Source organism: Lissotriton vulgaris, chromosome 2_1 (assembly GCF_964263255.1).
Source record: "Lissotriton vulgaris chromosome 2_1, aLisVul1.2, whole genome shotgun sequence".
NCBI lineage: Eukaryota > Metazoa > Chordata > Amphibia > Caudata > Salamandridae > Lissotriton > Lissotriton vulgaris.
In genome coordinates, this window is record NC_141687.1 from 2,077,018,328 (window position 1) to 2,077,040,363 (window position 22,036).

The following is a 22,036-nucleotide window of genomic DNA, read 5'->3' on the forward strand; positions in this document are numbered from 1 at the left end:
GCTGTTCTTAAATGTATGTATGTTTGTATATCTGTAATGAATTGCTGCTTTTGTGGTTTTATTAATTTGTGAAATCGAATAAAGCATTTTCAACAACATCAACGACTGGCACCCCATTCATAATCATATTAATGAACCACAAAATAGGTGATTTGAGCTCCTATACTCTCTTGAACGGCAACCTATTATTACTTTAGTGAGTAAAATTTATTTGCACAATTAATTAAAATCATTGCAATATACACACTCAGAATTGACCGTTAAAAAGAGAATTTTCAGGTCTATTAAAAAGTAAGTACGTTTATGGGATAAAAAAAAGAAAGAGAAATGTCACTTAGGGTTGATAAAGCTCAGTCTTGGTCAGATGGTAAGATCAAGGAGTTAATTTCTGTGATAAACTTTACAAAATGCGTCGCAATCTGAGGTGAGTCGCCCCTCATGCATACATTGAGTGCTTCTTGGCATGTCCTGATGTTAAGAAAAAGCCAAATTGGGCAAAGCCAGAAAATTCTTTGGGCTTGTAGGCATTGACAAATGCAAAAAATGTGAATGAGATTTTCCTCTTCCTGATCACAGAAGCGGCATTGGGAGGAAGCTTCTTTCTTATATCCATGGCCATATGAGATTTCATGGAGGATGCAAGATAGGGCGGTAGCATTTTCGGGGCATATAGTTTGGAGCCCAGGAGCCATGGAAGAGCTGTAGTACCTGTTGCGCGTCGAGGTCATTGGATAGAATTTTTGCTTGTTTAGTTAAAAGCTTCGATTTCACCTTAATGGGCAGCGAGGTTGACCATATGTCCTTTGCTTTGAGGGATTCGAGGCAGAAGATCAAGTATTTATTCCACTTTGTTTTGGGGTTGCTAAGCAATTTCCATATGCAGCTCTTTAAAGTGTGAGGGCTAGCTTGTTTTGTTTTTAGGCAATAGGTGATGTATCTTGCGCTCATGATCCATCGCTGGGAAGATAAAGAAAATTCTTTCCGAATTTGGGCGTGGGAGGTCGAGTTTGGCAATTGAAAAACCCTGTGGTAGCAGGATGATTGCGCTCTGTCTAACCGATTGTTCATCTTGTCTTTAAAGATTATTGTAGGAAGGAGTTTTGAAGTAATCAATTTTATTAGCGGGACAAAGTCCTGGGAGTGCCGAGCACTCTTTGTTCTTATAAATGCTCCCTCCAGGATATGAGCAACTGCCTGCATTTCAGTTGTATGCACAGAAGGTCTCCCTTTGTGTTCGATCCAAACACCCAGATACTTGTATGCGGTGACAGTTTCCAATGGCTTCCCTTCGATAAACCACGTGATCTTTTTTATTTTCGCAGAGGATATTGCCATTACTTTGGTTTTAGTAGCATTTATCTCTAGCATATTGATGCTACAGTACTGGGCAAGGGAGTCAAGCAGTCTTTGAAGGCCCACCTGGGTTTGGTCTAGGAGAATGGTATCGTCTGCGTATTGCAGAGGTTGAATTTTTCTTTGATCGATTCCTGGGGGAAAGGCTCGGAAGCGGGACAGCCATTCAGGGAGGTCTGCGAGGTACAAATTAAAGAGTAGTGGTGCAAGAGTGCAACCTTGTTTTAGACCTCTGCTAGTATATATTTTATTAGAAATGGACCATCTCGATGTAACTCTTACTTTAACCCAAGTGTCTGTGTGTAGGGGTATTAGTGCTTTCAATAGCGACCAAGGGATACCCCATCTTGCCAATGTTTCCCAAAGTTTAGCTCGGATCGAGCTATCGAAGGCTTTACGAAAGTCGATGAATCCCAGGTATAGCGATTTACCTTTTGCGGCTAAGGTGGTTTCCATCAAGTGGGCTATACAGATATTACTTTACTGACTAGTGCCCATAACCACTAAGAATTATACGATGCACCTCCAGAACTGTTTCTTATTAGGGGGAAAGGACCAAAGGGGCATAAATAGTAACCCATGAGGTGCAATAGCTTAGAGACTCTCTGTTGCCCTGAATAATCCTTCAGATTCCTCCCACTTTACAACTCCATAGGACATGAACAGCAGCCAGCCCTTTTGAATGCATTTTGGGAGGAGAAGTTGGCACATCAGATCCCAAGAATGCCAGATGAGACAGAATGGACCTAGCTGTGTACGTGCATGATGGGCAATGTGTTAGAGGCCGTGATGCCTTAGATCTATGCCATGGAGGAACAGTGGCACAAAAGACGGACATGGTCCCCAGTGAGATGGGCCACTAGAAAAAATAAAGTTTGAAACCTTTGCTGAGTATACAAGAATCATAACAATTAGGCTCAGGTCTGTGAACTGGCCTGCTGACAAGTGAGGGATGGTTCTATGCAAGGCATAGATGTAGAAGCCGGACAGATGAGCTGCCAGGCTGAACTTGGGGGCATGCTGGGCAATTAACCAAAGGAGTGAGGCTGCATAGGTAGGAGTTGGCATGCCCTAGCTACTGTGGAGTGCAAACTCAGTTTAATCACGGGCCATGGATGAGACTTGTGCAGTTGGTTGGTGCTTACTTGTTTCTGGTCAAGCCTAGCTGAGCAGGAAAAAGCAAGCCTACAACACAAATATGGCGTGAGATAGTGAACTTTCTGAACGTGTTGGGGGTGCTCCCACCATGTTCCTTAACATCCCTTTTACTGACAAAAGACAGTGGGTTGCAGGGTGACCCAACTAAGGCCTGATAAGTTCTGCGGGAGAGAGAATGAATCTTTCTTTCTCCTCAATAGCCCTACAGGGTAGGGGCCAGCATGATGGGTACCACACTGGCATGAAGAAAATAAACTTCATATCCCAGTCTCATGGGGGCCGGAGGCAAGCCTCGTTATTCCCTGTATCTTGAACCACAAGGATAGAGACACCATATTTTAAAGAAATATATATACAAATGTCGCCTTGGATTAATTCTAAGGTTGATATATAGAGATTTCCCCTCTTAAATTAATACTTCAGGCTATATATACACTATTCAAAATTCAGCAACTAGACTGCTTCTTGGCATTCCAAAATTTGAATCTGTCTCCCAAGCACTTACACTCTTTCACTGGGTATCTAAGACAAAGAGTCATAATTAAAGCTCTTTGCATTACTTTTAATTATTAAACGGTATTGGTCCAGAATACCTAAAGACAAAATTCATGTTTTACTCCCCTAGAGGTCATTAAGATCCTTCAGAACAAAACTGTCTCTATCCTAAGATTCAAACTAGCCTCCTGGGGAGGTAGAAGCTTGGTTAATAGTGCTTCCAAAGTCTGGAATAACCAACTCTCTCGCCTTAAAGACAATCTATTTCTCTTTAGGAAATGACTTAAACCTTTCTCTTCACTCATTAAGGTTTTTGAGCTAGAAGTGTTTGGGTTTCAGTCGAGGCAGCGCCAAGATACCCTTGGGTATTTAAGAGTTTAAGAAATTAATTTAACATAACATTTTCAGTTGATTTAAAAAACATAATCACGGCCAATATTTTCAAAATAATGCTCAATGTAGTTTTTGAGTTAAACAGGTAAATGTTCGAAGTGTAGAAGGCACAGTATATTGCTCATAGTAGCGCAACTATTTGTATAAAAGCATACATTTACATGAAAACTGTAAATTCAGTCTCATATATAAGAACTATTATTCTATAATCAGAATAATCCTAATTTAAATCTTAATCACTGAATATCCTAGATATATCATCAACATTTGAACTTACTATTATTACTAAGGGTCTCGTCATGACTAAGCCATTTATATTTGTATTCTATGAAATCAGAAAAGAAGCCCATTTGTTACTATCACATTAATACCTATTAATCCTCCAAAAATTATTGTCTATCACGTATCTTGGGAGATAAACCAGGTACTGTAGTTACAAATATTGACTCTTATTTCACAGCATGACCATATTTACTACAATTAACAAAGTTGGTTAAAACTTTAGCAAAAACCACAACTTACCTTTAACACTTTCTTGATGCTGTTAATAGAAGAAGTCAGCAATGAACGCACTTTTTGATCATCATTCAGGTAGTCTGCATGGCGGACACACATAAACAAGATATATGCTGGCAACCCTGGAATGAGGTTGACGGCAACACCTCTTGGCTTTAGTTCTATGAAAAAAATACAATTTTGAAATTAAAAAGGGAACTGCTGTTGAATAGCAAAATTAGCTCAAATGAGTCTAAAGTATAGGAAGACGTTCACTTTGTCTTTGTTAGCATATAAAAACATTCTAGTTAGGATCTCTCTCACATATAATCCAGTGTCTAAGGGTATCACATGTACCCTCTCACTAACTAATGCATCTCACATGAAAAGTTCCATAAGTTCGAATGCCAATTTGAAATGGTCTTAAGAGAGCAGAGAAACATGAAATGCACCACAAGAGGGTCAAACTATTTGGGTCTTTTGTTATAACCACACTATCCCCAGGGTCTTCTGGGGAAGGAACTAGAGGCACGGGGCACCAGGAGCAGGCCAGCCTCCAACATACAATGTTCAACACAAAATGGGGCAGCTCCCAGGGAAGTGACCTAGGTGAGGTTTCAATTGTAAGTGTGAACATCGCACAAAATGTGACGGACTGGTCTCACACACCACCTGGTGTCATGCTTCATCATTGACCAATCCTCACCCTCCAGAAACTCGGTTTGGTGGAGGGCGGGCATACAACTGACGACAGGGATGCACTTCTAAGCTAAGTGGGGGCCAGTGTTAAGTGAAATTCAAAAACCATTATAGTTACCAAATCAAATTTTATGTGACTGGCAGCTACATGGTGTTAAAAGCAGGTGAACGGTGGAGAGGGGACATGATTGTCCCTCCCACCGTCATTGGTGCGGCCGACATGTTTCTGCCGTTGGGCCGTTCAGGTCCGTGGCATTCATCAGGACCTAAAATAAATAATGGGCTCCATTCTTACCAGCCATGCGGTGATAAAATGCCACTAGGTCGGGTGGCCTATGTCACACTCCACGAGGACAAGGACTCATTGCGAAGTCCTGAAATAGAGACCTAAATGCCACATGGGAGGAGGGCAGCGGAAGGGAAGACCCCTTCAGTCAAACTTACAACAAGGTGTGTCTCCCGCAAGTGCACCTATTGATATTGATATTGAAATGTATTTGTAGAGCGCTCGTTCGCCCGGAGGCTTCATGGCGCTATAGACAGGGACACAACGCATCAAACAGAGGAAGCATAGAGGAGCTCAACAGAACGCTTGGGAAAAGAGCCATGTTTTGAGGGAGTGTCTGAAGCTGAGAATGTTTCCACACGTTTTAAGGTGAAGAGGGAGGGAGTTCCAGAAGGCGGCCGCAAGATGGTCAAAGCAGCAACCTCCAAGACGCTTCCTTTTGTAAGTAGGGACAGTCAGAAGATGTTTATGCATAGAGCGAAGATTCCTGGAAGGGTCATATTTTTTGAACAAGTCTCTGATGAATAGGGGACCAGATTGGTGTAAGGACTTAAATAAAATACATCCGGTCTTAAAAGCCACCCGTTGCTCAACAGGCAACCAGTGTAGGTTTTTTAGGCCCGCTCTAACAGACTGCCTCTTAGGTAGATTAAGAATAAGTCTGGCTGCCTGATTCTGAATCAACTGGAGGCGTTTTAATTCGCCGGCCTGGAGCCCAAGGTAAAGACTATTGGAAAAATCCAGTCTAGACAGAACCAGGGAGATGACAATCTGTGTGAGCGCTTCCAGAGAGAAGAAACGAGCGATTTTCTTAATTTTCTTCAGCTGAAATAAACTGGAGGACACCACTGCGCTGACCTGCCTTTTCAGAGAAAGATCTTCGCTAAGAAAAATTCCAAGGCTCTTAACTGAGAGCGATTTAGATGGTGGGGCTCCCATGCTGGCTGGCCAAAATCCAGGGTTCCAGCTGAGTACACTCTGCCCAGGCAAGACCAGCTCAGTCTTGCCTGGGTTGAGCTTCAGGTGACTGCAGCTCATCCAGCTCAGGATGTGAGACATGGTGTTTTGAAACACTACCACTGAGTCCTCGGTGTTTAAAGGAAAGATGAGCTGCAAGTCATCTGCGTAGTTGAAGATGGTAACTCTGGTGTTCCTAAGGGAGTACAGCAGGGGGCGTAGATATAAATTAAATGTCCGTCCGTCACATTTTGTGAGATGTCCATACTCACAATTTAAAGCTCGCCTAGGTCACTTCTCTGGGAGTGGCCCCATTTTGTGTGAAACAATGGTCTATTGTTTATTGGTACTTTGGTATTGTTTATAACATTCTCTTCTTGGTGGCATACAAGGTCACCAAATTATGTTTGGCAGAACAGTAAAACGTCTGGAAAAAAAAACCAGTGCAAAACCATCCTATTTAAAGTCAAATCACCCTTGCTTGTACACGTAAAGATAATTTCTAAAGACAATACCTCATCAATTCATGCAATTTTGAGTTTTAAACCAATTGGTTTTATTGAATCAGATGGGTCAAAACATATATTTCAATAAAAAAGGTATTTAACCTGTCACATGATTGCGAACACAGTGGCTCAATATTCATTAGGTACGCTTGAACATGAGGATCAAGTTTACTAATATTAACTCTAGATAGTTAGTCTATTTGATGGCAGTCAGGGGATCCGACTGAGTTGGTGTCGGAATATCCACAGGGTCCAAATCATTAAAGCCACTTTTTAATGAAACATTGCACCATCATCAATGAGAACAGAACTTGCCCTTTTCCCCTCAATGAATTATAGGGAGAGTGTCCCATTTTTCAATAGCCGAAGAATACACAGTTTGGCTACTGCCAGAGCTCTGGTGAACCACTGGCTAATCTCAGGCGTAATCTCCAGATAAGGAGAGGTGTCAAGAAGCAGTGCTAGAGAGTCTGCTAATTTCCCTGTATTTTCAAGTTTAGTTTATTCAAGTGTTCAGTCTTTTAAAACCATTATACTAAAATACATACATGAAAAGACTTTAGTAAAGAATTTGTATTTTCTTTTTAAATGTGAACAGATAAACATTGACAGAAAAGTGCATTCTTTTTAAAGTGCGTGATGTCCCAAGTTTCTCTTGCTGCTTCCTGATTCGAGGATAACGTTTACCTAAGTGATAACATCATAGTAAAATCCATTGATTAACCCGATATAAAAATATTAAACAATAAGTCATTTTTTAGCATTTGATGAAGACAGAAACAGTTCTGTTGTCCATAAAGTGTTTTGTCCTTGTTGAAGGGCTTATGGATTCAGTGTACTATTCTCGTAAAATCTTACACTCTTATGTTTTGTTGATCTTATCTGAAGTGCAAATAATCATTCAGTATTCAAAAGTAATCTATTCTCCCTGAAGATCCTGTATTCTATTGATCCTGTATTTCTTCTATTTCTTTTAGATTCAGTTTAACATTTTTTATCCCTCTACAAACTAGGGGGATTGATGAACTGCCTAACCAGGTGGTTACCGCTTCTCTGCAAGTTTGAATGTTCGTTTTATGAATATTTTGTTCAGTAATTTTTTTCTTTCTATCAAGAACTACTCAAAGATTACATGTTAGACATTCTTGTTTCTATTTACATAATCGATAATCTTGGTTTTGAAATTGATCTTTCCAATTGGGATAGGATCCTTCGTTTCACACATGCCAAAGCGGAACTGCATAAACTGATGTTTAATGGTCAATGAAAAGTGAGCTGAGAAGTATTCCTAAGGCTTCACGTTTATATATGAATTAATTACTGTCCAGGCATGACGTCTTCACAATAAAGTGTTTACATCTGTGGTACAGAACATATATATGATTTTTTACTTGATTGCTTCATAAAATGACACTTTCCCTAATCTGGCTTTCCAGACTTCTTGCGCGCAAAATTCCTCAATAGCCTGGTTCAGATAGAGACCCCAGGAAACTTTTATGTTGTTCTCTTTTTGTTCCCCAATTTCTTTTCAACACAGGTTGTCGATGGAGCCTCTTTTGGAAAGGGGCGACCACTCGGTCCCCCCGAACGTATGGTGGAGTACCCCGATCCCCCCGGGAGGCCATCTTGGGCGGGAGGCGAGTCTCGGCTGGTATGCCCAAAGCGGCGTAGCCGGGGCGCGCCTTTTCCCGCCCTGGAGTGGGTTGTCCTAGACGCTGACGCCGCCGACCACGCCCCCGGGGGGCAGGCGGAGGCGGGTTTACGCCCGCCCGAAGACGGATAAAAGGAGCAGCAAGCCAAGAAAGCATCCTCTTGTTCCTGTGCTCTGAAGCTGCACCTCCCCGCTGCACGTGAGCTCGAGACGGAACGAAGAGCCAATTTTGAGCGTTGTAATTTTGTTCTTGTTTTACAGATATCTTCGTTGGAAAATGCCGGGCAAGAAGGTCGGAAAGCGGGTCGGTACCGATCAGATGCTCCGCATGCTCATAAAGGAGGTAGCCGAGTTGAAGAAACAGATGGCGGTAAAGAATGGGGAGGGAGGCCCGAAGCGAATCGTCGGACCAGCATTGCCGGGAGTAGTCCCTAGCGGGAGAGGCAAGAGGTCCAAGAGGGGGGCACCTGGGGGGGAGGCTCCGGTTCCCGATGCACCGATAGAGGAGCCAATCCTGGTTCCGAAGGAGGGGCATCCGATCGCCGTGGTAGTCACCCCCGTGAACGGAGAAGATATGCCTCCCGAGTTGGCTGCACAACTGGCAGCGTGGTTGGGAAAGGATAGCGAGGGCGCCACGGCGGACGACGCCAGGGCAGTAATGAAGCAATTGCAGGAATCTAGACAGGCTGCGAAGGCACCATCTTCTGTTCCCCCGCAGGTTCCGGTGGCTGAGATCGCAGCAGGCGCAAGTTCGGCAGCAAGTACAGCACCTAGTTCAGGTAAGCGGCTACTGCCGATTGCGGGGGAGGGGTCTGTACCCTCGCGAAGGGAGAAAGTGGCCCAGCATGTTCCACTCGAAATTAAGGAAAAGATTTGGGCTAATAAGTATGTGAACATGTTTTCTTTGCTTACTGACCATTACGAGATCGAGCATGTGAAGGCCCAAAAAGAGCTTATGCATCCGAGTGTTTGGCGCGCAAAAATGGCCGCCTTTAAGGTCGACGAGAACATAGGTACTTGGGGCAGAGCATTTGGCATTTTCACCTCCATTATGGGTGAGCGAAGGCCTGAGTTGTTGACGGAATTGCCTATTTATCAGACACGTATTATGGAGTATTCTCTAGCGTACGAGGGCAATCAGTGGTTTTGTTATGACAATATTTTTAGGAAGGCTAAGGAGCACGACCCAGCTCTAACTTGGGATTGTTATGACTCCATTTCTTGGCAAAAAATGGAGAACTCAGGCATGTTAAAGGTACCATTGTCGGGGGGTAGCGGGGGTGAGTCTTCCCGCCAAACCTCTGGGACACCCTTTCGGACGGGTGCAGGTAACGAGCATCACTCGAAGTCGAGTGGCAACGCAGGGAAAAAGGGGATTTGTTGGAATTTTAACAGGGGAAAATGTACAAGGCCTCAGGGGTCAGGCAAGTTTAGACACAAATGTGGGGGTTGTGGACAGTCCTCTCATCCCGAGACCATGTGCAGAGCCAAAACGGGTGATAACGGTGGTAGGGGAAGCGCCAAACAGGTCTGAAATAGTCCGAGGGGCGCCTTTACCTACCCTGGTTGATACCATGGCAATGATTCCTTGGCTCAATGAATACCCGGATCATGTCTCCGCAGGGGTGTTGCGAGACGGGTTTTCGTATGGTTTCCGCATTCCAGTGGGGGATTTTCAGGGTAAAACAAGTTGTAAGAACCAACTGTCGGTCCTGCAGCATACGGCGGTGGTACAGGCAAAGATTGGGAAAGAGGTGACTCGAGGGCGGGTTGCCGGTCCATTCGATTTACCGCCGGTTGCTAACTTTGTTTGTTCCCCCTTAGGGGTGGTCCCCAAGAAGGACCCGGGTGAGTTTAGGCTAATACATAATTTGTCAGCTCCACGAGGTCTTTCCGTGAATGATGCGATAGACCCGGAAGTGTGTTCGGTGCGGTACGCATCTTTCGATGAGGCCGTCGCCATGTTGAATCGCCTGGGGCCCGGAGCGCTGATGGCAAAATCAGACATCGAGTCAGCGTTCCGGCTGCTCCCGGTACACCCAGACGATCAGCGTCTCCTTGGTTTCACGTTTCAGGGTCGCTATTACATGGATAAATGTATGCCAATGGGTTGCTCCATATCTTGTGCTTATTTTGAGAAGTTCAGTTGTTTTCTGCAATGGGTATTCACAAGAAAGACGGGTTTTCAGCATCTGATGCATTATCTCGATGACTTTCTGTTCCTGGGGGCAGCTGGGGATCCAGAATGTGGACAGGCTTTAACAGAGTTTTGTGTCTTAATGAATCACTTTGGCGTGCCATTGGCACCAGGTAAGACTGTGGGTCCCTCGACTTCACTCGAGTTTCTGGGGATTGAGCTCGACTCAGAGGAAGGTTGTTTTCGGTTGCCCAAAGAGAAGGTGTTGAAATTCAGGGCATCCCTTGAAACATGTATTAGAGAGACTAAGGTGAACCTGCATCAATTGCAACAAACGGTGGGCCAGTTGAATTTTGCCCTTAGAGTAATCCCAATGGCCCGCCCCTTTTCCCGCTCGATTGCACAAGCCATGGTCGGCCTTAAGGAGGGACATCACCGCACGAGGCTCTCGGCAGAGATTCGCCAGGACATGCGCATTTGGTTGGCATTCCTGGCGGATTTCAATGGTCTAATTGTCTGGAACAAGCCGGTGGTGTCCTCCGAGGAGCTAGGGCTGTGGACAGATTCGGCGGGGAGTATAGGTTTTGGCGCCATATTCGGTACGCAATGGTCGGCTCAAAAATGGCCGACATGGTGGCACGAGTGCGTGCTGACAAGTAACATTGCCTTCCTCGAACTCTTCCCTATTTTGGTGGCCCTGAAAACATGGCCTGAGGGGTTCCGAGATCACTCTGTGGTGTTCTGGTCTGATAACATGACCGTGGTTGAGTGTATCAATAGTCAGGCAGCACGTTGCAAACGGATTCTGAGACTGCTTAAAGAAATTGTATTGTTGTGTATGCAGTTGAATGTGATCTTTAGGGCGCGACATGTCCCAGGGGTGCTGAACCAAGCGGCTGATGCGCTTTCTCGTTTCCGTATGCAGGCCTTCTGGGGTTTTCTGCCCACAGCGGACCCGGTGGCGGCACCCTTTCCCGAAGCTCTCTGGTCTCTCGGTGCCCCGAACTACAAAACCTCGTGGGAGAGAGTTTAGCACCCAGGACAAGGAAGGCATATGAAGGGGCGTTCCGTTCCTATTGGTCCTTTTTGGGTTCCGCTAGGGTGGGAGTTTTGGGGCCAGGAAGAGCTTGTTGTAAAATTCTTGCTGTCTTTACATCAGGCAGGCAAATCAGTAGCTACGGCCCAGAGGCATCGGGCCGCCATTTCCTTTATGGCAAGGGCTCATGGGATCCAGGACCCGACAGCGTCTGAGTTTGGGACCCATTCCTTTCGGATAGGGGCCGCTACTGAGGCTACAGCCAGGGGTCTGAGTATAGAAAAAGTGAAACGTTTGGGGCGTTGGTCCTCGAACTGTTACAAAAGGTATGTGCGGTTGCACATGTTGTGAAGCTGCTATCATGTACTCACGCTTCTTGTTTTTGTTTGGTTTACAGTTTCGCAAGCTTACGAGGCGGGGCGGACTGTGCAGTCGACCCGACACCTGGGAACCAGCGGTCAAACATCACCGGCTGCGGAAAAAGTGGTGTGGGTCGTGGGCCACTCATACGTGAGGCGTGCCGCGGACGTATTCAAAGCAGGTGACATGATTCACGTGGCTGGGGAATACCGGTACAGGGTGACCTTCTACGGAAGGGGCGGGCTCTGTATTGACCAGTTTCAAAATTTTATGGAGGGTTTGTTAGGGCGGACAAGGTCACCGCCGTCTATAATCATAGTCCATCTTGGGGGTAATGATTTGGTAACCACTGGTAGACGACTGCTTCTCGAGGCAATGCTTTCCACTGTAAGTTGGTTGGCGAGAAGAGTTCCAGGGTGTACAATTGCATGGTCCCATATGATTCCACGAAAAGTGTGGCGGGGGGCGATTTCGGTTTCTGCTCTGAATCACTCAGTGAAGAAAGTAAATAACAAGTTGGGGAGATTGTTTCGTTCAAGTACACTGCATTCTATTCCGCATGGTTGTATCAAGAGGGACAGTATGTATTTGGGAGATGGGGTCCATTTGTCCCGGGTCGGGAATGAGTTACTCATAGGAGACCTCATAGCTTGGCTAAAGAGTTTAGAACATGACCTTTAGGCAGGAGTTGTTGTGGGGGGTCCGGATAGCCGGTCAACTATCCGGCCTGTGGCGGTAAGGTCATGATCGGTGAGCAGTAATTGGAAGATCCCTATGGGGGGGGCGTCACCCATTACGAGAGGGAGCGCACGGGGGAGGTGGCCATTGGCCCCTCAACGGGGAGGCGGTCCCTTCTAAGGATGGGCCGCCGAAAGAAAAGGAAAGGCGGTCAAGGCCCCTTCCTTGATAGGAGGGGCTACGGGCCCCTCCTGGGGAATTTCCCGGGGCCAGGACACCTGCGACGGCAGATGTGGTAAGTTGTGTGGAGTGGGGAGGGGGTTTACGCTACCTTCTAGACACCTCACACGAGTCCTCGGACGACCTTTAAATGGCGTCGAGTTCATTGGGGCCCCCGTCAAGTCAAGGGAAATTGGTAGATGCATTTGAGGTACAGCCTCTGTGCGGTCGCCCCTCCCAAGTGGGGGGGGGGGGGTAATTCTGGTTTAGGGATCTGACACCGGTTACGACCTTGCCGTTGGCCCTTAACGTTAGGATGTACAATTTCAAGTTAAATGTTTTGCAGGATGTTAGTTCGGCTAGGAGAACCTTTGTATTAGTAATATGTTAAGGTTAGCCAAACATCGTAATGTGGAAATGAAATTGTACATAATATGAAACTGTTATTTTAATGTTTTGATTTTGTTTCATATTTTAATAAATACGGCCGGGAGGGTCACTCCCTCCCGCCTTCCAAAAGTTCAGAACCGTTTCCGTTTTCCCATCCTTGGGGATTGCGTCGAGAGGGGGTGGCGGGTATCTCAGCCATATGGAAAGGGGCGACCACTCGGTCCCCCCGAACGTATGGTGGAGTACCCCGATCCCCCCGGGAGGCCATCTTGGGCGGGAGGCGAGTCTCGGCTGGTATGCCCAAAGCGGCGTAGCCGGGGCGCGCCTTTTCCCGCCCTGGAATGGGTTGTCCTAGACGCTGACGCCGCCAACCACGCCCCCGGGGGGCAGGCGGAGGCGGGTTTACGCCCGCCCGAAGACGGATAAAAGGAGCAGCAAGCCAAGAAAGCATCCTCTTGTTCCTGTGCTCTGAAGCTGCACCTTCCCGCTGCACGTGAGCTCGAGACGGAACGAAGAGCCAATTTTGACCCACCCACCAGCCCCTGAAGACAGCAAGTGGTTTTTTAAATAAAGTTTTGATGTGGTAACTCTATTTCTTACAGGTTGCGATGATGGACGTGTTATTGTGTATGCAGTAAAGAGAATGATCATCTGGAGTATGTTTTTTCGAATAAAGTTTTGCACTAGTGTTGATCAGTAATCATACGTGAAGTAGTTATGGTTGTCTTTAATTTAGTAAGTTAGTTAAATTGTCGTATTTATTTCGGTCGGGCGGTAAGGTCATGATCGGTGAGCAGTAATTGGAAGATCCCTATGGGGGGGGCGTCACCCATTACGGATGGGAGCGCCCGGGGGAGGTGGCCATTGGCCCCTCAACGGGGAGGCGGTCCCTTCTAAGGATGGGCCGCCGAAAGAAAAGGAAAGGCGGTCAAGGCCCCTTCCTTGATAGGAGGGGCTACGGGCCCCTCCTGGGGAATTTCCCGGGGCCAGGACACCTGCGACGGCAGATGTGGTAAGTTGTGTGGAGTGGGGAGGGGGTTTACGCTACCTTCTAGACACCTCACACGAGTCCTCGGACGACCTTTAAATGGCGTCGAGTTCATTGGGGCCCCCGTCAAGTCAAGGGAAATTGGTAGATGCATTTGAGGTACAGCCTCTGTGCGGTCGCCCCTCCCAAGTGGGGGGGTAATTCTGGTTTAGGGATCTGAAACCGGTTACGACCTTGCCGTTGGCCCTTAACGTTAGGATGTACAATTTCAAGTTAAATGTTTTGCAGGATGTTAGTTCGGCTAGGAGAACCTTTGTATTAGTAATATGTTAAGGTTAGCCAAACATCGTAATGTGGAAATGAAATTGTACATAATATGAAACTGTTATTTTAATGTTTTGATTTTGTTTCATATTTTAATAAATACGGCCGGGAGGGTCACTCCCTCCCGCCTTCCAAAAGTTCAGAACCGTTTCCGTTTTCCCATCCTTGGGGATTGCGTCGAGAGGGGGTGGCGGGTATCTCAGCCATATGGATGCTTGTGGCCTCCAGCATAGTTTGATGAATGCGCCTTTGCTTTGAAATGTTTGATTTGTAAGGTCAAACGCTATTCGAACTTGTGCAGAAGAGGCTGATTTCGGGATATTAAACACAGATTTGTCCACTTTTGATTTGGTTTAAGCTTAATGCTTCGCGAGCCCACATTGTTTCTGTACCGTAGGTCACCATTGGCATTAACTGGGCACGCATAACAGAAAGCAGATGGCTGTTTGTCGGACACTGCAAGTTTTTAAAAAATAATTTTAAACCATAGATAAGCAATTGCGCTTTAACAGACATCGCTTCTACCTGCTGTTTATAAGTTAATTTTACTCTCAACTTTGAATCCAAGGTATTTATAGGAGTCTAAAACCTCGACTTTGTTTCCTTCCAAGAACCAAAAATATGTCTTATATTTAGAGTACACCAGCCTTACTACTTTTGTCTTCTTCAGATTTAGTTCTAGCCCTTGTTTATCCATGTATAGTTCTAGGGCCCTCATACTGCGTTGTAATCCTACTGGGGTTTTGCTTAGCAGTACAATATCGTCAGCATACCGAAGGCATTCAATTTCATCTTTGCCCAGCATTGGTCGGTGACTATTGTCTATCTAGAGTGCTTTTTCCAGGTCGGCTAGATATACATTGAAAAGCTTTGGGGCTAGGACACACCCCTGTTTTAATCCGTTAATTGTGCCGATTTTCGTTGTCGCCTGGGTGTCATCTCTAATTTTTACCTGAGCCCGGGTTCCTGTATGTAATTCTTTGATTGCATTCAGTAAGTTACTTGGAATGCCCCATTTGAACATTTTTTCTCGTAAGAGTCCTTGGGGCACTCGGTCAAAGGCAGACTTAAGGTCCACGAAGCAGGCCACGTATTTTCTGCTAAGAGAGTTGGTGCAGTAAGATTCCCTGTAACCCCCGCCATGGACTGCATTTCGGATCAGACACAATCCCAACAGGGTCTCAGTCTGGCATTAACATGCAATATGGACTATATTGCTGTCAGGACAACAACATCTGCAGCATTCAGAACACCTGAGATCTGAGCCTGTACTAGTCTGTGTAGAGACCATTGCCACCTGTGTAGTGTTTTATAATATCATAGGTTCAACCTTCCCTCTCGTGTTTGTAGTGGTGCAGTAAGAAGTCAGCCTAGTCCACATCTGATAAAATGTCAATAAGATTTGTCAGTAATTCTCCTGAATGGTTTCTAATTGCCCTGATAGTGAGAGATGCTTCTTGCCGACACAATTGATAAGCGAGTAGGTGCACTGCCTTCTCACCTCTTTCATGATGCCTCTCCTTCAGACTTCTTTCTGAGCAGTTCCCATAATGCATCCTGAGAATGCATTTCAGTATAGCTCTTGTAGTGATGGGCCAATTGAGTTTCTGACGCTAGCTATAACTGCCACGCCCATCTTTTCATAAAGGCTGAGTCACTCATTAATTTCCCTACAAGGCTTGCCTTGCCTGCTTCCCATAGCAAATTGGAGGAAAATACAGAATGGGTGTTCTTTTCCAGGTAAGTGTGTAGTAATGCTTGCACTCTACTTTCTTGGTCCTCTACTTAGGGGCATTAAAGCGCTATTGATTTAACATGGGTGTCGGGATTCTTATGGCCAGGTCAAGTTGCACCACATTATGAAAGGAAACGCCATTCTGGGTAATGTCTATGTCTTCCCTGAATGTAAGAAGGGTAGCTGTTGTGAGGTAATAGTCAATCCTAGAACATGTGCCATGTGTACAGGAAGTGAACACACTGCAACTGCAGGCCAAACCCAGACACACAGCAAGGACAATACTTCTCAGTCTCTCCAGCTCTTCTCCTTGGCAAAGGTTCCTCTTGAATTCCAGGAATGATCTAAAGTTAAGGGGGTTTAGGTCTAACACTGATACCCCAAAATGTCTTTGTTCTCTTTGTGCAAGGGGCTCTGATCCCAGTTCAAACCAGATCTGGGGGGCACTCTGCAAGTGCACAACAACATCCTTTGTTCGTGTGAGCCTTGGCTCCGGACACACCAGAGGACACACCAGAGGGGGCAGAGCCAGCATTGTGGAAGGCAGGCACAGCCCTATTCAGGAACAGGTGCTACTCGTCCCACCACTACAAATGCAGATCAGGCTTATTAAGCCTAGTGCCATCTCACCCAGACTCCTGGAGCCACTGCACCTCTTCAGCCCCTGTCACTCCAAAGCCAGACAGTCAATCCACAAACAGGCAGAGGGGCACAGGATGGTTAAACAAGAAAATAGCCACTTTCTAAAAGTGGTATTTTCAGAAACACAATTTAAAAACCATCTTTACTAAAAGATGTGTTATTAAATCCTGAGTTCAGGGATACCAAACTCCAATTTTCTATTGTATCCCTATGGGATGATATGCTTGTAAAATGTTACAAAGCATTCCCCATTCTGTCCTATGGGGCAAGATGGCCTTTCAATAATGAAAAACGAAATTGGCACACCAGTACACATCCTACCTTTCACATACACTGCACCCTGCCCAGGGGGGGTACCTTGGGCCTACAATAGGGGTGCCCTATGTGTAAGAAAAGGGAAGGTTAGGTCATGGCAAGTGGGTGCACTTGCCAAGTCGACATGGCAGTCAACAAACTGTGTACTGGCACCCCAGTGGCAGGCCTTAGGCATCTTTTCCGAACTACTCATGTGGGTGGCACAATCAGTGCTGCAGGCCCACTGTTAGCATTTGATTTACCAGCCCTAGCACACTCAGTGCACTTCACTAGGGACCTACTGGTAAAATAAATATGTCAATCATTTGTAACCAATCACAAAAGCAATTTACACAGAGAGCATATTAACTTTAGTACTGATCAGCAGTGGTAAAGTGCCCAGAGCCCTACTGCCAAAAAACACAGGTCAGTAAACAATAGGAGGAAAAAGCAAACAGTTTGGGGAGAACCCTGCAAAAAGGGTCATTTCCAAGGTAGTATCTCCTACTGGGTTGAAATATGGCAAGAGATGGATTGACAAGATGTAAATCCCACACAAACGTTTGAAAGACCAAAGGGTAAGTGTTGCCAACTTATGAATGCGCTTTGATGTGTAATGAAGTTGGAATACTGGTGTGGATCAATTAGCATGAGCAGAAGTGAAAGAATAGGGATGGGGCAGAAGCAATTTGCGAAATTAACTTTCTCTGGATTAAGCAGTAGTTGCTAAGGGCGTGGGCATATCTGCCATCAAGGCTAATCAAGGCCGTAAGTGTAGAAGAAGGGGCATAGTAGGATTTGTGGGTAGCAGCAGCGATAGCCACAGCCCCAGTGTATAAAGGCAGTAGACAGAACGAGCAGCAATGGTGAGAAATATAATATGGAACGCAAATAAGCGTAAATACAATTCACCTTCCATCCGCCCTTAAAAGTCATCTGTACATGATGGTAAGCATGGTATAGCGGGCCACTGTCCTTCCAATGCCGGAAACAGAGGTGAACAAAAAACTCATTAAATATTATGCACACTACCAACCACCTCAGCTACCTCAGCATGGGGCCCTTATCGGCACGCCTTGCCCCAGTTCAGAGTGTTTAGGTTTGTTAAATCTATCAAGAAAAAAGATCCATTGTTCTTAACAGACTGAATATGCGTGTTGCAATTTGTTGTACATCTCTTTTTGAAATCCTATAGGTGCATCACCAGATTGTAATTTGTCAGCTTCTGTCTTTCTATTGCTTTCTGCCTGTTAGACCTGTCAGCCCTTAGAGTAGGCTTCCCCCTTGATTTTTTTCTTCCTTCCTTCTCCCTTTTCCTGGCCTTGTTTTTTGCTGGTATTTGGACTCGGAGTACTTTACCAGTGCTAAAGTTCATGTGCTCTCTCCTCTAAACATGGTAATATTGACATATGCACAATTGACATATTTAAGTTACTTATACATCCCTAGTAAAATGGTACTATATGTACAGAAAGCCTGTAAATTAAATGCGGCTAGTGGGCCTGTAGCAATGATTGCACCACTCACTTAAGTAGCCCTTTAAACTGTCTCAGGCTAGCCATTGCAGATCCTATGTGTGCAATTTTAATCTGCCATTTTGAACTGGAAAATAAATCTTATGGAAGGCCCAAAACATCCTTTTTAACAAATATAAGTCACCCCTAGTGTAGGCCCTGGACAGCCCAGAGGGCAGGGTGCAATGCATTTAAAAAGCACAACATGTACCTTTGAGTTTTACAACTCCTAAATTCATTTTTCATTACTGCAGGGCCTATATCTCTCATAAAACAACATTGAGATTACCTTTTTACATTTTAGAAGTGTAATTCCTAAATGGGAAGAAATAGTTGGTACAAGTTTGGTGTCTCTGGAATCCTAATTTAAAATCCTAATTTATGGTGAAGTCGGATTTTAAATTACAAATATGAAAATGACACTTTTAGAAAGTTGGAATTTCCTTGCCTTAGGCATTTGGTGCCTCCAGTCTGTCTTTAGTCACCTGACTGGGTGTAGTAGGTAGTGGGCTTTGTGTAGTACCCCCACAATAGGGGCTTAGGTGTGACTTAATCAGCCATCACTGACAGGATAGGAGGGAGGCGCTAGACCCAGCCTCACTTACACCTGAATAGGCTTTGTCCTGTCCCCACACAAAGGGCTGTATACCCCCAGTAGTTAGTCTTAAGCCAGGGCTGGCATGGCAGAGCATCAGTGCACTTCAAAGGCATGCCTCTAGAAGTTCATCACCCACTCCAAAGGCACAACTGGATATAAAAGATGGATCTCAGATACCACCACTTAAGTGCCCTTCTGGACCTGTGGATACTCTGCTAAGAAGAAGGAATGTTGTGCTGCTGTCACTCTGCTGAACTGCACTCTGCTGGACTCCTGCTTTCCTTTGATGATCTGCAGCCTGCCATCCTCTTGCCTGAGTGGGAAGGTCCCTTGAACCTAGGCTATCTGGTTTGCTTCCCAATCTGAAGCCTCAGGGATATAACAGGCGTCCAACCCCTGCACCTGGACTCTGCCAGCTATGATTCTACCCTGACAAGTGGTGCCACCCCAGTCCTGGACCCCTGAAAGTGGGCCTAAGGTGCTTGCCAGAGGAATCCATGCACCTTCTCTGCTGAGCGACACACCGCCAAGCATAAAAGACGCATCTCCTTGGCATTGACGGAGATCCCCGCAACCAGGATTGAGATTAAGTGGGTCTAACTGGGTCCCTGCAGCCGGCCCATGCCTCATAGGAGTCGACTTGAACTTGTGACTTTGTTGCGGTCTGGCGTGACCAGATACATCCAATAAGGCTTTGTGCATTTTGGGCTATTTCTCACTATAAACTTTAAAATTCAATACTCATTGATTTTTATCATCTTGTATTTATTAAACTGAGTTCTATTGTTCTAGCTTGGCGTGGGATCCATTTTGTATGGAGTGTTCAATGTTTGACCATTTGAAGTATTGCAAAAATACTTTACACACTGCTTCTAAGTTAAGCCTGACTGCTCTGTGCCAAGCACCAAAGGGTGAGCACAGATTAATTTAGGGTCTGTTTGTACCTTACCTTGACTAGGATTGTGGGTGCTGCTTGACAAGGACACACACCACAGTCAACCAGTAACCCAATTTTTAACACTGCCCCTTACCTTCTACTCTGGTAATTCATAGGGGGCATGTGAGGTCACTTTCTTACTTTGTGTGCATTGCCTCTTCCCAGCACCTTCTAATATAATTATACACATTCCACTTCAGCATCCTTTTCACAAATCTACAGTACCTGAGAGCTCAGCACATAGAGCTTCTGATTTGGTAATGTGCTTCCACATTCAAAGCCTAGGAGAAAGAGTGTCTGAGTCCGAGTACCTTGTCCCTGCAATGAAATGTGGACAACCTGCTACTAAAACCATATTTCGATCATGCTTTCAGATTCCACAGTATCATTAGTTTATGCTTCAAATTAATGTTCTAAACACTGCAATGGATGTTCAAGTGAGAGTGCTAATAGAAAGCAACATTCTTTCATAGAGGATTTCTATGTTGTTTTTGCTGGGCCTTGGCTATCCTTCTTTTATAGTTATGCATCCCAATGATAATCTCCAGGGCCAACATATTGTCTGGACCAAACTTCTAAAGTTGGAAGCAAATGTGGTACATCATGGCACCTGTAAGGGGTGCGCTTTTAAAATTGCTCTAAATTGCTCTAAATCGTGCAAAATAAGTTGTGTGATGTAATCTGTTAGCTGATGTAATCTGTTAGCTGTGTTTTTTGTCAGGCTCCCCGGTCCACTGCGAGCGTTGCTCGATTGTTGTGGAGAGAGTCTCTTTTCTATCTCTACCCATTTTCTTGCTGCTATTCTTCCTCATTTCTTCCTAATTTCTGGTGGAAGGAGGTGAGCGCTCTAGTGCTCAAACCTCCTCCCTACGAAACCAATGTTGCAGACAACGCGCTGTCACCTGTAAGCGGTGCTCTTTCAAAATTGCTCTAAATCGTGCAAAATTAGTTGTTTGATGTAATCTGTTAGCTGTGTTTTTATTGATCTTTTAAAGTTACGCAACTTTTGCTGCTGAACAAGGGCTGTGTCTCAGGCTCCCCAGCCCACCGCGAGTGTCGCTCGATTGTTGTGGAGGGAGTCTCTTTTCTATCTCTACCCATTCTCTTGCTGCTATTCTTCCTCATTTCCGGTGGAAGGAGGTGAGCGCTCTAGTGCTCAAACCTCCTCCCTATAAAACGGTTGATGCAGACGACACGCAGCGGACGTCCTCAGGGGGCGCGCCAGCGGCAAGCCCGTCTGCGCCTGTCTGTCGCCAGGAACCTTGCTGGTTCCTCCATAGGCCAAACTAACAACTCTAAGGTGAGCGCCATCTATTCTAGGCAGGAGTTGCTACTCATAAGAGATCTCACTACCTCTCCTATTGTAGGCAAAGTTACCTATCCTTGCACTTACCAATTTCCCCCCACCATTGAAGGCCCTCTAACGTGTATTCATTGTGGTTTTCAGAGTATATCACCACCATTGGTCAATGTTCCTCATACTGTTTTCCATGCTGACAATAATAACATATTCAGTTCAGAGCTAACTGGGACTGTTTCCTGGTTAATGTTCATTCTCTTCCTAAACATGCCATTAACATCTGGGACTTACTTTCTTCTTCTCTCCCAGAAATTGGGTTCTTGACGGAAACATTGCTAAAACCATCCTCCACCCCGGCTATTGCGACCGCTTTACCGGAGGGTTACCGTATTTTGAAACTAGACAGGTCACACAAAGTGGGTGGCGGGACTGCAATTATTTACAAAGACCAAATAAACAATACACTACTGGATCAATTTAGTAGTGACAGAATTTAAATTCTTATATTCAGGCTAGATCTCCACTCACAGTTGAGTTGGAAGGGAGCTCTCCTCTACCGCCCCCCTCCCCCCCGGACCTCTCTCCAATTCCATTTCACTTCTTTTGGACTTGATTGGCCCTCATGTGATTTCATCTAATACATTTCTCCTTCTGGGTGACTTTAATGTCCACAGTGAAAACCCCGGTGACTCAGAGGCTACCATCTTTTTGAGGGAAATGTTAGACCTAGACCTCACGAAAAGGAACAATGCTCCTACACATATTGGAGGCCATACTCTGGATCAGGTCCTCTCCAATTCACCTGATATAGTTTATAAATCTACTAATTCATTGACATGGTCAGACCATTCGTTAATCTCATTTGATCTCGCTGGACCTTGTGAACACGTA

The 22,036-nt window shown here is 45.4% G+C and overlaps 1 protein-coding gene across 5 annotated transcripts in view; it reads right to left on the minus strand.

Moving 5' to 3' along the window:
- Positions 1-22,036, minus strand: part of MYO5A (myosin VA) — a 712,580-nt gene that overhangs the window by 84,966 nt on the left and 605,578 nt on the right. For all 5 annotated transcript variants that reach the window (XM_086958311.1, XM_086958310.1, XM_086958309.1 and 2 more), the window contains one exon: positions 3,922-4,076. In XM_086958311.1, coding sequence (XP_086814437.1) covers positions 3,922-4,076 — 155 coding nt within the window. The remainder of the gene's footprint in view (positions 1-3,921; positions 4,077-22,036) is intronic.